This window comes from Cygnus atratus, chromosome 1, assembly GCF_013377495.2.
Source record: "Cygnus atratus isolate AKBS03 ecotype Queensland, Australia chromosome 1, CAtr_DNAZoo_HiC_assembly, whole genome shotgun sequence".
NCBI classification, from domain to species: Eukaryota; Metazoa; Chordata; class Aves; order Anseriformes; family Anatidae; genus Cygnus; species Cygnus atratus.
Genome location: NC_066362.1, coordinates 61,887,067 through 61,903,571, shown reverse-complemented (window position 1 = coordinate 61,903,571; position 16,505 = coordinate 61,887,067). Strand labels below are relative to the sequence as shown.

Here is a 16,505-nt window from a genome sequence, read left to right as displayed (position 1 = left end):
TTGGTTTAGGAGAAGGTAACAATTCACTCGTGGCATTGCTGAACTCCTATACATGAAAGTCAAGCAATGTCCCTAAAAGCTATAAAAAAATAAAGCATTCAGAACAGCAAAAGCTGTGCTGACAGAGGGTTAGACCTATGCATTTCAACACCAGGTGTTCAAGACAGAGTTTTCTCAGGAACCAGTGCTCAGTCCCACTCAGTACAGAGGAAGGCAGGTTTCCTAAAGAGCTCTCTGCTTCTTATTGCGAAAAGTTTCCTGAAGCACCTAGTTACTATGGTGGTAGTTACTGGATACAGGGCACTTCTGAAATTAGGGATAAAATGCCAACCTCTGTAGAAGAAAGATGACTTGATTTTGACAAAGCAAAGGATTTTATCCCTTGGTGAAAAATATCTCACCCTAAAAGGCTTTACCCTGCTCTCTAAGAAGAGGAACAGTACTATCTTGTGATTTCCATGATTGTAGAGCAAATCTATTGATTCTGAAATACCCTTTAAATATAGTATTTCTTCTGTTTCTAGAGGAAGAGAGCCTTTCATGGCCATCTAGTTTCTTGTGCTCCTATTTCCTGCCTCACACAAAGCATTTATTTATTCCAAATCAGTTTAAGAAGTAAAAAATATTGCAATAGCAATTTTGTTCCAAAATGAGTTCTTCTTAAAAGGCTCTTTGAACAACACCCAGTTGTACTGGATGGTAACAAAAGCAATATTCCACTAGCTAAAAAGCCATAGAAGGCAACTCTCCAACGAATCAATGACCTTGATGTGATTCTACTTCATTAATGTATTAGAATTGATTATATCCCCCACAAGTAAGCTCTGTGTTGTTTAATCACTGTCTCTTGTTGTCTGTAAGTGTTTCTCAATTTCTCCACTCTTCCAGTCACTCTTCTCCAAGCAGATTTTGTTCTGTTTCTCACTTTGCTAAACTTCTGTTTGGGATAGCCTTGAATTTGTTCCCAGTTGAACACTGCATTCAAACAACTCAACCTAAAGGGTGAATATATGCTAGGAAGGTGTTCTGCTGTGTGTGTTATCAATGGGGAAACAGCTAGATTTATGCCTGTAACAAACACTAACGTATCTGACAAAGAAATGGACAAAGGAGCCACTTGTGGAAAAAGTTCTCTAATTTCTCTCTTATTGGTATGGCAGGAAGAAATAAATGCAGGGAAAAATTAATCCAATTTATTCTAAAACCATCCACGAAGCTCTAAAATTCTCTTAGACAGGCAGAAGCCATCATTTGAACCTGTCATTTGAAGGTAAGACTTAAATGTTGTTCAGTTTAGCTTTCTAACTTCAAACTAGTCAGGTATTACAGGATTTTTTTTTTCCTAAAGATGTAATTTGTTGAAATTTGTGAGAAAAAAATAATAAAAAAAAACCTCAAGATTGCCTAAACACAGACACACAAAAGACAATAGAGATTCATGCATTTTCTGATTTTGCTAGATGTCCTATTTGTCCAGTGACAAGGAATTAGGAAAGTTCTTCTCATTTTCTTTTATCCTGGATCATATGTGTTGAAGAGAGAAGAGACTTAAGAGTAAGTATTCAGAAGACCACAACTGTTAAACCTTTCAAGCAATGTCTGTTTTGCACTTGGAAGCTGCTGAAGCGGTCTGGCTAACTGGAAAGTGATTTCCAGAAGAAGCTAACTTCTGTTTTCTTTTCTCTTCTGTTTTCTTTTTCTTTTCATCTGTATCTGGCATGTTTGCACTGATGATTCTTCAAGGAATGAACATTCTGACTGCTCTTTGTCATGTGCTGCGCTCAGCACAAGAGGGACCCCATCTCAGCTGGTTCTTCAGCTCTCTGTCCCTGCTGCACACAAGATCCATCTTAATGCCAGTAAGACAGGTGCACGAATAGACTGACACATTCAGAGCTTACTGTCTACATTCACTTGCCTACAGGATACTGCTTAAAACAAAGTAGTAATAATTCCTTTAAAGTTTGGCGTTTACCTACATCCACAGAGAAGCAAAATGCTACATTGAGGCAGTTTCTATGTCAAACTGAGATCAGTAAATAGTTGTTTATCAGACAATTATTTGTGGTTAACCGTGAATAGAAACCTAATTTTATTTAGCTGTTTTTTGAAAACCAGACGTGCACATTTCTTAGTTGTGCTTTCTGCATCTTCCCCAGCCTGGACATCTTCTGCATCTTCCCTCAGGGCATGGGACACAGACTTTGCTTTGGTCAGTGCTCCACAATGAAGAGTTGCCTGCAAAACTTTTACACTAAGTGCAGATAGAAGAACAGCTACAAAGAAGGTGATGTGGAAAACGAGATGGAGGGAGAAAGAATGAAGGAAAAAATAAAGCTTGAAAGGAAAGGAAGTGAAGAAGTAGAAAAGGAAAGGACAGAAAGGAAGGAACAGAGCTTTCTCTCTGTTTCACTGCTGGGAACAGTAATGAGTGTAAACATTTGCTGATGGCATATCTTTTATCACAGTAAGTCCCACAGCTTCAGGCATTTTCATGGCTCAAGGGCAGCAACTACTGCCAAGGAGGCTAGATGCTGTTGCAAGCCAGGAAAGTGAGACAATGAGCATGTAAGAGAATTGGCACATAGTGGGCTGTTTAAACTTTCACCCCAAACGGTCTGCATTAAGCACTAAAAGAAACTCCTGCAGGCACAAGAGGGTTAAACAAGAACATTTGTCACATCTAGTTTTTCCATCTTCTGGAGCAGCACATTAAAGAGCATTTGAAATACAAACTAGGGGGTGAGAAAATATGGAGATCTAGGTTTCCCATGAAGTTTCCCAGCTTTTTTCTTTTCAAAGTCACCTGTTAAAGCTGCAGAACAACTAGAAACTGAAAAATAGTACTTAATATTTCTCTTTCTCCCTCTCCTACAAGCATTTCTTGCTCCCTGGAATCAGAGCTGTGTGAATCAGATTGATGGTGCATCTGATGAGGCATTCAAATTATTTGTCCAAAAAGTCTAATTTTTCAAAGGTACAAAAGCAGTCTCAAGGGAAACTACAGTGGAAAGACTCCAAGAAACATAAGAAAATGGAAGCAGAAAAAAATCCATTAAATGACATCTGAACTTTATTAGGTTAGGGTTGCACTGGCAGCTTACTAGCAACTTGAGGCCGGTCCACACTCTAGCCAACATTGTGTTTTATTTTTCATATATAGCTTATTCTTGTTCTCACTTAAATTAATGAGAAAAATCATATTTCCTGATGATACTGCAGCAGGGAGCCAAGTCACAGAGACACTTCTCAGATATTAAAGTTCCCACTGAGTTTTACTTCATCTTGAAATAACTAGCCACGTCCTCAAGACTATGAAGGAGCAGTGAGAAACACAACCAAGCATTTAGTACCCGATCTCACCCCTCTGGACCACTGTTTCTCCTCTTGGTTTTCACATTTCTCAGCTCCATAAGGTATAAATTATTCATGACAAAACTGCCACTCACAATGTTTATGCAGTGCTCAGTACAATGAGCCCCTTTTTCAAATGGGGCCTCTGGGCACTCATGCAATACAAATAATCATGATGATAGCAACAACAATAACAGCCAACCATGCTGTTCCCACTGGGCATCCACTGCCAGTGTCTGCCCCGCAGAGCTCAGATCACTGAAATACAGTGAAATACACTGCAGGCTCCTGGTCAGTGCCAGGGACCTTTCTTGAATAAGCATGCCTCATCCTTCAGGGGAAGGGAAAAAAACTCCCCTTTTTGCCTTTCAGGGTTTTGTTTAACTATAACAGCTTTTCCTAATATGAGAAAATCTCATTTTTTATCTAATTAGTTTGAGCACAGCCTATTTTTCTGCCTCCTGTAATACTAATTATTACACTAGCTGCGTGCCTGCACGACTAATGAGTTACATTAAAGATGGGGAGTTCTGCAACCTACAGAAGGAGATACAGGAAGAGAGTGGTGCCAAAACAGGAGACACCAACATCTTTCAAACAAAACAGAGTCACAGTCATAACGGGTCTCCCCTACATGCCCTCCAGCTACTCTTCAGAAGCAGGCATTTTGTTGCTGCAAAGAGGCAAATTTGAGGGAGGGCACCACAGAAAAAGCAGACCGCCCACCTTGCAAAATGGGGTAGGCCACAAGTGCTCCGTTTTGTCAGAGCAGCACCCAGCTTGTCTGAGTAACAAATAGCTGCATATCAGGTGAGCAATTAATTCAGACATTATTGTCAGCTCCTTGCAACATACCAGCAGCCAAGTCATTCTGCCAATGTGCAGATGGTCTGTCCCAGCAAAGCACTGTTATTAAGATGTCCTTTCTGCAGGTAGGAATCAAGTCTGTAGCACTCAGAAACCACGTTGCATTCTGCTTCTGGCACCAAAGTAGGGACAGGGATAAAACCATTCACTACCAAAAGCCCAGCTCTACGCTTTGACAGCAAGCTCCCCTAAGAAGACACAAGGCAAGTTAATGTCAAACACTGTCATAAATCCACTGAGATTACCAACATCAACACCAAAGACCCTAGTTAAGGCCATAGTTCAGACACCTTGAAGTGAATTGTCACATTTTGATAATTGCAGACTGGGACAAAGGGAACAGCAGTGAGAGCTAATAGTGAGAGAGCAGGGAGCCAAGGGTCAACAGCTCCTAGCTGGGCAGCTGGACCTGCCACTGATACTGTACTACCCTGGAAAATCATTTAGTCTTTCTGACTTTCAGTTATTACTTTTCTTGAAACAACACTTCTTCAGCTCCAGGGAGTGATAGGAAGATAACATAGTTGCTGCCTGTAAAGTTTCTTTGATAGAAGAAGCAATGTAATGCAGATTATTTATATTGAATTAACTCTTAAATAAAGCTCATCAAACAATGGGAAATTAGTAAAAACACAAAGTGCACTCTTTCCCCTAATGTAGGAACATGCACACTGTGCCAAAGACAGGGAACTGCACTGACACCTTGCTGGACTCTCAGATGCCACACCTGATCTGCACTACAGGAAAGAGATTACAGCCAATACTATCTACAGCAGGCCTTCCCACGAGCAACCTTCCAAAACACTGGGTGCTGGAGGGTGCAACCTTTGGTTGCCACCCCAATTATTAAAGATGGCGGCATAAGTAATGTTAATATTTGCCAGCTGTAGTTGGAATTATTTTCCTAAGTGTCAAGGGCTGAGCTGAGCCAGAATTAAGAAACTCACAGATCGGATACACTGTAAATTGATAAAGAGTTGTGAAGGGAGATATATTGAGAACTAAATACATCTGGGTGAGAAAGTTATCAGAGAATAAAGTAGCTGAAGTAAAAAAAAATGAAGGGTACATTGCTAAAAGAGCAGGTAGACTGCTTATCCTATTTAGTTTCATCTTTATCAGAAGAATAAGTAGCTAAAAGTACAAGAATTATGGAGAGAGACAGGAAGAATGAGAGTGACAGAAAGACATACTGAAAAAAGAAATAAAGCCTATCAGGCTACCTCGCTCAATAAAAATAAATTTCTCCTCTCTCAGCAGTAAAAGCAAAATGTTTCCTGAATCCTGACAATACCCCATTCTTTTACTTTCTGGCTGGCTGGAATCCAAACAATCATCAATCACGTTTGGGTGGCTGTGAAGTAGGCCAGATGGAGTTTGTCGGAAGCATTTTCTGCTCTTCAGTGGAAGCTGGCCATCAGAGCAGCTGCTCAACAGAAGTGTCTGATTCTTTCACATCTGTCAAGATGGTTTAGGGAGACCTTGAACATCCCCAGCACTTCAGACACTGATTAGAATATGCAATTGTGTGTGCTAGAGGAGAGGTGGCTGCCTCCAAGAGGATCCTGTGATAAAAATTATCCTTTGATCTTTTCCAGCCTTTGTGACGGGCTTTCTCATGACCTCATTTGTGTACTAAATACACAAACCCTAGTGTCTGGGATACTGCTGTCACATCACTGACAATCTTTCTGTCAAAAACAGACGGCATTCAAGAACGTTCACCAATTTTTATCCTGTGATAACTGTATTTCAGCACGGCAGCCCAAGACCAAGCCACTGTCATCCAAGCTGAGAACATCTCAGCAAAACGAAGGAGAAAAGAGCTCAACAGAAATACAGGTAAAATTCAGAGTCCTGATTCATCGTCTGCTTTCCCCCTTAAATCCAATTTCAGGTTCTCAAGAGGTTCTCAAATAATTCTCCTCTTCCAAACTGTAAGCTCCAAGACTACAATCCATACTTAGAGTGTCAGCTGTTCAGAAGGAAAACACCAATACAGAGCAATTATTAAAAAGGAAAAAAAATATATTTAAAAAAAATTATCCAGGAAGTAACATTAGTTTCCAAACTAATGAGAGTACTTCATAAAGATTTTAAGTCCTTTCCATGAATGATGACTAATGATAAAACAAATCCATAAGAACTCTTAGATCACCAGTTTATCAGGCAGGCATTGATTGCCAAGGTTAATGATGATCTCCTGGCTTAGTTTATCAGAAGTTTTGCTGCAGAACAAAGTTCCTCAAAAAAAAAAAAATAAAGTACTTTTATCAGTGAATCTGCAAAATGCTAACCCTTAGGATTTTTCTATAGATACAGTTTTCCTTTCCCTTAAACACAGGTCAAAGGCCCATGAAACAGCACTCATATTCCAAATTGAGTGAGATAAGGGAGATACGGGATTCATGCTACCAGCATATGTTTTCTATGTTCATGAGGTTGGAAGGTGGATAAGCAACAGAAGAGCAGCAGTTACAGGTGACATCAATTCATTTGTGTTATTCTCAAAGAGCAGCGAAGGTGAGGAGGAACTTCAACCACACTAAGGAAACGTGCCTGGTGAAATCTGAGGCACAATACTGAATTGGGCAAGTCTAGATGAAAAAAATCTGATTTACCCACTTACATTCATTCTTGAGTTCTTAACTAATCATATTTTTATTTTATTTCTTTTAAATAAGATTTGGGGACAATTGTGGAGGTCTCAGATAAAGATAGCTGCTCCACATGCAAGCTGTGATCAGAAGGAAAACATTTAGTTTACTTGCTGAGCATAATGATGAACAACAAAAAGGAGTATTACAATGCTGTTTTCCTTTTCAATACAAATTTGTAGAGAACATGCTTGGAACACTTTGTACAGTCCAGTCATTTAATCTCAGATATAATTTAGCAATAATAAAAGGAATTTGGGCAAGTCCGGTAGAAATATGCTTATCATGGGCAAATTGTTATACAATAAAATACTTAAGTCAGAGGTGCTGCCTTTAAAAGCAGGCAAGTGACAGAAAGTAACAGGAGCTGCAATTGATTGGAGAAGCTAAATGGGGACTTTTACTGACCCTATTTATATTACCAAATTAAAAGGAAAAGTGATGTAATGAAGAGGCTACAAAAATGATCTAATAAAAGGAAAATTTCAGGGCATGGGAAAGAGGGCTAATCAATAAAATTATTAAAACCCTTTTTCTGAATATACTGCTACTTTTCAGGGAAATATTCTTAGTCAGTTCACATCCAATTTTCGCACTCCCAAGCTACTGCTGTCAGAGATGTACTCAGTGATATAGTTCTTGAAGCTTACGCCAGTCCGAGATGTAACAGTTTAGCAGTAGAACAGATTCCTTTAGTCAATAGGACCCTCACTTACTATTCTGCTGCCAGCACTCACAAATGCTAGAGAGCCACTGCCTTTCTACTCCAGGCAATCGCAGTGGGAACTGACAGCAGTTGAGCAGCTTTTACAGGTCTAGCTGCATATATACACAGACCTTATACAACATTACATCTCAGGAAAAAGATTACTGCTTCCAAATAATGTATTATATGTTGTTTTTTGTTGTTGTTGTTGTTTTTTTCTCTTGTAGTCTCAAGCCACTGATGTGAAGCTATGGGAGAAAAAGGAGCCTAGTATGTATCTGTAGTTCATTTCAAGTGCTCAAACAATAATCTAGATCTTACTTCTTGGTTCCAAAGAATTAAATATGGTCTATTCTAACTATAGATTGAATTTTCCTTTAGATAGATGTGGGTAGGGACTTAGTCCAGTCTGTAATTTCCTTCCCCTCAGGAAGAAAACAGAAATACTCTGTATGTCAGCACTCAGATTTTTAACTCAAAAATAAAGTTCAGTAGGGTACTACATATCATACAGTATTCTTCTGCTTGACCTAACTTCTTATTCTAGTTCCTCCTACTGCTGTCAACACACTTTCCAGCATAGTTCCTATGCAGTTATTCACACATCTGCATATTGATGTCTTATCTTTAGCTCAAGGCCCAGGCAAACTGTAAGTGCTGACTTCCATGCTTGGTGCTCCTACTAATGTGAACAGCAGATGAACAAGCAGGTGGCACACAGGAAGATGCTGTAAGATTTCTGAGACAAAACAGGAGAGCAGAATTTCTGCCCATGTTTATTATGACCGCAAACCTACATTTGTATTTATTTCTCTATTTGCAATCTTTCAAATCAAATGAAGTCAGGTTTATTAATTAACTTGCACCTCATAATTATCTTGCTGCAGCCAGTCATGATCCAACTTTCAGGAGCAGCACAAACTCACTAAAATCCAGAATCAGTTAAAAGGAACCCCAGTCCAGAAATTACACATGCTCTGCTAGGACATTGCCTTTAAAACTGTAACTTGAAATGACCCTGTACCACCCAACAGCACCATTCTCACAAAAGAATGCAGCACCAAGCTCTGCTTTGTCTCCCTTTTCTTCCAACAGCCATCGATAGAGCCCACTGACTCCACAGGGGCAGGACAAGGCAGAAGGCTTCCAGTGGCTCGAGTGGTTGAGCTCCTCTGGCAGCACAACAGGAAGCTTCATTCAGTAAAATCCCAAATGCCACTTAAGCATGAAAACTTGCTAAAAAAATAATGTCTTTCCCTCCAAACTAACAAACAATAAAATCACACAGCTCAAAGCACCCTTGCTACTTTTATTCCCACTCAGTCACTTCTGTCCCCGAACGAAGATGTTTATTGCTGTCAACGTGACCAAGTCAGCTGTCTCTGAAAATCTAGTTGTATCCTTTCTGCTTCACAGCTTGTATTATCTACACAGGTTCTAGACTCAGCACTTGTCTGATAACTCAATGGAAAGTGTGCAAGGAAGGCCAGTTACAGATGCACTGACTGCACAGTACATGGATTCACGCACACATACAGAAAGCATCTGTCACCTAATCAGACACTTCTTGGGTTGCACAAGCAGAACAGGCCACTTGCAGGTACCCTACAGATCATTGGTGCACCACTATCCACAGTTTGAAAACTGGTCATCCAAGTTCCACCTGTCACTCCTAATCACATTTATTTTTATAATTATCCAAGTACTCAAAGCCTATGTTTAACCTAGCTGATTTTCAGCATAATAAATGCCAGGGTAGCATAGCTTGCATCATCCACTTAAAAACACATTACTTTGGTAGCTCAAACAAGATCTCACAGCTTTAGCTCCCACTATAAGTCATTCTACATACATAACAACAGTTATTCCAACAAAAGAGTATATTAAAAGGCCTTAATGATTAGGGAAAAAAAAAATAAACCACAAGCTTGTCTAACTTAGGACACCAGGCATCAAAATGCAGGGCAAATGCCTTTCTGTATACCAGGAGTTACACTGTCACTCCCAGTTATAAAAGACATTTACATTCCATACTCTCCTCCCTGCTGTCTTTTAATAAAGAATATACTACCCACAATGTGCAGGACATCTGCATACCCTCTTTTCAGCATGAAGTGAGCAAAACATCCCTTCAACACTATGTGTTCAGAAGGAAAGCAGTCCCTTTTCTCAACTACTCATTACTCAATACCAAATGCCAATATGAAAGGTGTGTTTATCTCACCAAGAGATGTTTTTGCATACTATTACTGTGGTGTTCCTGTCAACATGCAAGTTATGAAAAGCATCTGAACTCTGAAGGCCTGCATCAGCAAACTAATGGCAACACATGTAGTGTAAGGTTGAAACTGGGTCCCTAATCTTCATCTCACCTCTTGTCTGTTAGTCTGCCTTGACTATACAACACAGTAATATTGCCTACCCGATAGCTGGCAGACAGGAGCAATGCAGAATGAGGAAAGACCATTAGAGTACAATCTCTTGTAGTACTGAGTTCCTGCTGAAGCACGTGGGACATCATTGATCTGAGTGAACTAGTGTACAACTTTCCATAAATTGAATTTACCTTGAGGTTTGGGTTTGGTAAGCTTCCCACAGGGCTTTGAGATTGTGACAGTCTTCTGGCAATCAGCATTATGAAGGGCTCTCTTTAGGTTCCCAGTTCGAGTCTTCAGGGCAGTATTCAAGTCGCATTCTCCCCATGCCTGGAATTGGTATTTACACTCCGCTGCAATGAGTAAGTAAATAGCAATTTTTAAAACAGAATGACAGGATGAAAGTAAAAATGTTAAGAATCCAATAGTAAATCACAAACAGCCAGTGCTTCTAGACAAAATGATCATGCAACTGGTGAAAGGAATCCCAGAAAAAAATTAAAGATGATTTGCAGTAACAATGGCTGTCTCCCCTGGCACAGAAATGCTTTAGGATGAAATCTTCTTGCTTTTGAATTATTGTCAGTTCATAATATAGATAAAAAAGAAAATGCAATCAAATAGGGAGATACACAATAAAGAAAAAAAAAAGAAGAAAAAACAACAATGGGAAATATCGTTCACATTCTATATGATTGTTCCTCCATTTCTATGATGCCAAAGGTTAGCAGACAAAGCGTGAACAGTTTCAAGAATGTATGTGCAACTATGAAGTTGTCAAGTCTGAAACTGCTGCACTGATTGCTTTGGTAAGGTCATGCTGATGTCAAAGCCATACAAGCTGTTTACTGGAAGAAAAAAAAAATATCAAATTTGCAAGAGTAATCAGAGTCCTGGACAGACATCTTGTCTAACACATATTTCTGAACTGTTATAAAGGAACCTTATGAACTGAATAATATAGTTGAAATACCCTGGTCTCCATTCACTCCTTTCAATGCACACACAGTGGTAGCCACCCATGCTCCATGCTGTAAATCACATATCACAAGGTCACGTAAAGCCTGTGGTAACCACAGCAGAGATTCACAGCTGTGAGAGAACAGATGATGCTTACATTGCTGCCTTAAATAGGGTTGTACACGACAGGAAAATAGATTTAAGCATGCTGCTGGAATACTGAGTTTAAAATAAGTAGATTATATGGACTCTCTGCTGGAGGAGCTGCTTTGCTCTGGGGAAGATGCCTTCTGATGCCTTAAATGCTTTAGTTGCAATGGACTTGAAATGTGGAGGTACCACCTTCACAGACATTTACAGAGCTAAGCAGAAAATATAGGCTTCCTTCAAGACATTTAAGTAAAAAAAAAAAAAAAAAAAAAAGTCCAGCCTCTTGAGACTGCGATGCTCACCTCCAAATTGCTTCTTCCAGTTGCAGGGAATCTTACACTTCTGAGTCTTGGTGGTTTGCTTGCACTCCGCCCCGGTGCGGGTGCCCTCGCGTGTCCCCAGGCCGCAGTCTCCATTGGTGGGCACACAGACGCTCCACTGCCATTCCCCACAGTCAGACTTCTTCGCCTTTTTCTCTGAACAAAGACAAGGAAGCAAACCCAATCAAGAGAAGTGGTCAGTACCCACAGCTGATAGAGCAGCGTCTCTTTACTAAACATGTTAAACAGTCACAGCACCTGAAAGGGTGAGTAAGGAAGGGGTTTGTAAAACTGCTTCACAAGCAAAAGATCTGCCATTCTTTTCACAGTTGTGCAGAGCCAAGTCAGCCTCTTAGGCTTGGACTCCGAAGCAGGGTGGATAGTTCAAATTCAGTCCCACTACTACATCTAATAGAGAAGATTCTCACCTTCAGAATGGGGAGTCATCTAGACCCCCTCAGAGACCACTGACCAAAACAAGAAGGAGAGAGCACTCAGAAAGGGACACTCCTCTGTTCCCCATAACTGATGTAAATATTTTCAGTTTCATCTGAAGCACTCCACACTGTACAGATAAGGAATTTATGTGCTGACATCATGTATTGGGATTTGAGCACCTCTAGGGAAGAGCAGTGGGTTACAGACTTTTCACTTGGTGAACACCATGTTACAATCAATATGTCTCCAAAGGCAAAGAACAAACCACATGGAGAAGGGTACGCAGCACGTTAATGCGAGTTACTTATGGTTATTGATCTTCCTGCATGTAAATGGTCAGAATCTTATCAGTACAGCTTGAAACGCTGATAACCTATAGGGGTTTTGTTACTCAGGGAGAAAAGTAAGAAGCGAGATTTCATTTAAATCCTTACACTCAACTCTGATGAGAAAAGGCAGCAATGTTATGAAATCCAAATGTTCACAAAAATAATAAATTAGCCCCCCAAATAACACAAGTAATTGTAAATAACCTTATATGGACTGATTTGCCTTTTAGTTATTGCATATTTTCTCATGCTTCCTTACAGCCACAGTGGTTAGAAACACTCGTTTTTAATGGGAACACTCGCTCTGACGGACTCACAAATCATTATTAACCAGTATGTTAGCAGCCTGTAAATAATAAGACCTCAAGAAAAACACCATTAAGATGTGATCCTTAAAAACTATCAAAACTGGGTTTGACGGATGTGAGTTTTCCGCTCTAGGCCTGTCTCTCTTGCAATGAGGTCTGAGTTCATCACTAACAGTACTTACTGCTGGATGTCTGGCTGTCTATCTGCAGCACAGAGTTAGTTCAAACCTTTGCTGAAAGATTTCCATATCATGCAGCATTGGTGTAGTATTTACATATACCACACCAAACAAGTAACATGATAACTGCTCTTTCATCACCCATGTGGCTCTCCTTACGTCAAGCAGGAACCCATTCCCAGAACAAACTTTAAGGAAAGCTGCCTTGCAGTACCCACTCTGTGATGAACTGAGGACTCCTGCTGCTGGGGCTCTCAAGCTGCTAGCTTTCATGGAAATTAATTTCAGTCTTCCTATATAATATAGAATAACATGTCAAAGCTATAAATCCCTATCCTGCATATTAAAAGGTTAACGAATGCCCTGAATTTCACAGCAAAACCAAAAACATATTACATTCTTCCACACATCCAATGTAGCTCAGAGATTAACCCTGGATTAACTGGACCTTACCTGGTTTCTCTTTCTTGCCAGCCTCAGTGGTACTCACTGCTGCCAGAATGAAAACAAGTGCCAGGAGGGCAGCTGTGAACAGTCGACGTTGCTGTTGTTGCTGTGGCATTCTGGGGAACAACCAGACAGAGTAAAATGAGGTTTAGTTAGATTGCAAAAAGTGGGATACCATCTGAACTGCAGCGTTTTGGGGAAGCTCTGCTTCAGGGCCTGAAGACACAAGCAAGTCAAACACAATTAGCCATTGGCAAAATTAACAATTATTGTCCTTACAAAGAGAATACAAAGATTCTTAACATTTATTTTCCATCCCTTGTACCAAATCCCTGATCTACAGCACTGACGTTGTGGATGAGTTTTGCCCCAGAAAAGTCAATGATTATTGCTCTCTGTGAGAAAGCATCAGAGTCTCTTGATGAGCCTGGAACTTCTCTCATCTTTCCTGACCTCTGGCTGTGATTTACTGTGTAAAACTACACAGAGCACACAGTTTGTGTTCTACTTTATCCATTCATACAAAGTAGGGAACGTTACATAGTCTACCTTGCAAGGTTCTTATTAGGCTTACACAACATCTGAAAAGAGCTTTTTTTTTTTTTTTTTTTTTTAAGAAAAAGACTTGCATAGGTTATATGCGATGCATTACCTTAATTGTTATTGGCATGTTGCTATCTATCTTCTCCTTCCCCACCAATTAGTGTCTCTTCTTAATAGCAGTTAAGCTAATTGACTGAAATGCAAAATGGGCACAGAGATAGGACTTGTGCACACAGAGGCTATCCACAGCATTCTAATGAACCCCAAAACTGTATTTGGGAAACAAATATTTAAATACAGAAAAAAAAAAAAAAAGAAAAAAAAAAAAGAATTAAAATAATTTGCTTGGTGTTGAAGGATCAGTTATTAGCCAATCACCAAAAGTCACTCAAAGCTGTCCGACTTAAATGTGTCAGATCTGGATCTTAGCCTTCATCAGGAGTGTGGACAGCAGTTTGAGAGGTGATCCTTCCCCTCTACTCAGCTCTGGTGAGGCCACACCTGAAATATCGTGTCCAGTTCTGGGCTCCCCAGTACAAGAGGGACATAGAATTTCCAGAGAGGGTCCAGCGTAGAGCCACAAAGATGATTAGAGGACTGGAGCATTTGTCTCACGAGGAAAGACAGACACAGACACAGACACAGATTTCTAGGTTGGAAGAGACCTCAAGATCATCGAGTCCAACCTCCGACCTAACACTAAGTACTCCACTAAACCATATCACTAAGCTGTACATCTAAACGTCTTTTAAAGACCTCCAGGGATGGCGACTCCACCACCTCCCTGGGCAGCCCGTTCCAATGCTTAATAACCCTTTCGGTAAAGAAGTACTTCCTAACATCCAACCTAAAACTCCCCTGTCGCAACTTTCGCCCATTCCCCCTCGTCCTGTCACCAGGCACGTGGGAGAACAGACCAACCCCCACCTCACTACAGCTTCCTTTAAGGTAACTGTAGAGAGCGATAAGGTCGCCCCTGAGCCTCCTCTTTTCCAGGCTGAACAAGCCCAGCTCCCTCAGCCGCTCCTCGTAAGACTTGTTCTCCAGACCCCTCACCAGCTTGGTCGCCCTTCTCTGGACTCGCTCGAGCACGTCCATGTCCTTCCTGTAGCGAGGGGCCCAAAACTGAACACAGTACTCGAGGTGTGGCCTCACCAGAGCCGAGTACAGGGGGACAATCACCTCCCTAGACCTGCTGGCCACACTGCTTCTTATACAGGCCAGGATGCTGTTGGCCTTCTTGGCCACCTGAGCACACTGCTGGCTCATATTCAGCCGACTATCAACCAATACTCCCAGGTCCTTCTCGGCCAGGCAGCTTTCCAGCCACTCATCTCCCAGCCTGTAGCTCTGCTTGGGGTTGTTGCGCCCCAGGTGCAGGACCCGGCACTTGGCCTTGTTGAACTTCATACAGTTGACCTCAGCCCATCGCTCCAGCCTATCCAGATCCTCCTGCAGAGCCTTCCTGCCCTCGAGCAGATCGACACACGCACTTAGCTTGGTGTCATCTGCAAACTTACTGAGGGTGCACTGGACGCCCTCATCCAGATCATCGATAAAGATATTAAAGAGGACCGGCCCCAGTACCGAGCCCTGGGGGACACCACTTGTGACCAGCCTCCAACCAGATTTGACTCCATTCACCACAACTCTCTGGGCCCGGCTATCCAGCCAGTTTCTAACCCAGCGAAGCGTACGCCAGTCCAAGCCCCGAGCAGCCAGTTTCTTGAGGAGAATGTTGTGGGGAACGGTGTCAAAAGCCTTACTGAGGTCAAGGTAAACCACATCCACAGCCCTTCCCTCATCCACCAAGCGCGTCACTTTGTCATAGAAGGAGATCAGGTTCGTCAAGCAGGACCTGCCTTTCATAAACCCATGCTGACTGGGCCTGATCGCCTGCTCGCCCTGCAAGTGCCGCGTGATGACCCTCAAGATAATCTGCTCCATGAGCTTTCCTGGCACTGAGGTCAAACTGACAGGCCTATAGTTACCCGGGTCTGCCCTCCGGCCCTTCTTATAGATGGGCGTCACATTGGCTAGCCGCCAGTCAACTGGGACCTCCCCCGATAGCCAGGACTGCCGATAAATGATGGAAAGCGGCTCGGCCAGCTCCTCCGCCAGCTAAGACTAAGCAACTTGGGCCTGTTTAGCCTAGAGAAGAGGAGATTGAGAGGGGATCTTATCAAACTCTACAAATACCTGAGGGGACAATGTAAAGAGGATGGGGTGAAACTCTTCTCAGTGGTGGCCAGTGATAGGACAAGGAGTAATAGGTATAAATTGAATCACAGGAGGTTTCATCACCATATGAGGAAGAACTTCTTTATGATTTGGGTGATCTAATCAGGGTCTAGGTGACCCTGTTTGAACAAGGGTTTAGACTAGATAATCTCTGGAGGTCCCTTCCAACCTCAACCACTCTGTGAAATGGTTTACACACATTTCTTTCTCACTTGGCTATAATTTGCATTGTCACATTTTGGCATCATTCACCTGAAAGCAGGGCCATAACAACTACTTATGTGAAAACTGGGAATCCTCCCCATTTCCCAGAGGTGTCTCTCTAGTAGGTAGCAGGGTACCAAGACGGTGGCCTAATGGTTGCTTGGATGGAAGGTCTCCCCAACCTTTTTATTTTTTATTTTAATTAATTTTTCCAAAACAGGTCTATGCGAGAGCCTAGAAGGAGGCATCACCAGTGCTGGCCACTAAGACAGCCTTAAACACTCCACTAAACTGATACCACAGAGTTTAGAGGATATCTGAGATCATTTCACTGAGAAGAGAGAAATAATTCTCACCACGAACAAAGAATAAAATGTATCTGAAATTTAATTTGGCACTTCTCACTATTCCTTGCTGGCAACCATCT

The 16,505-nt window shown here is 41.5% G+C and overlaps 1 protein-coding gene across 1 annotated transcript in view; it reads right to left on the bottom strand.

The window, feature by feature from the left end:
• Positions 1 to 1,588: 1,588 nt before the first annotated feature.
• PTN (pleiotrophin) overlaps positions 1,589 to 16,505 on the bottom strand; it is a 66,530-nt gene continuing 51,613 nt past the window's right edge. The window contains exons 2-5 of the mRNA XM_050709720.1: positions 13,097 to 13,206; positions 11,372 to 11,545; positions 10,151 to 10,312; positions 1,589 to 1,707 (exon numbers count right to left, since the gene is read on the bottom strand). Coding sequence (XP_050565677.1) covers positions 1,589 to 1,707; positions 10,151 to 10,312; positions 11,372 to 11,545; positions 13,097 to 13,205 — 564 coding nt within the window. The 5' untranslated portion in view covers position 13,206. The remainder of the gene's footprint in view (positions 1,708 to 10,150; positions 10,313 to 11,371; positions 11,546 to 13,096; positions 13,207 to 16,505) is intronic.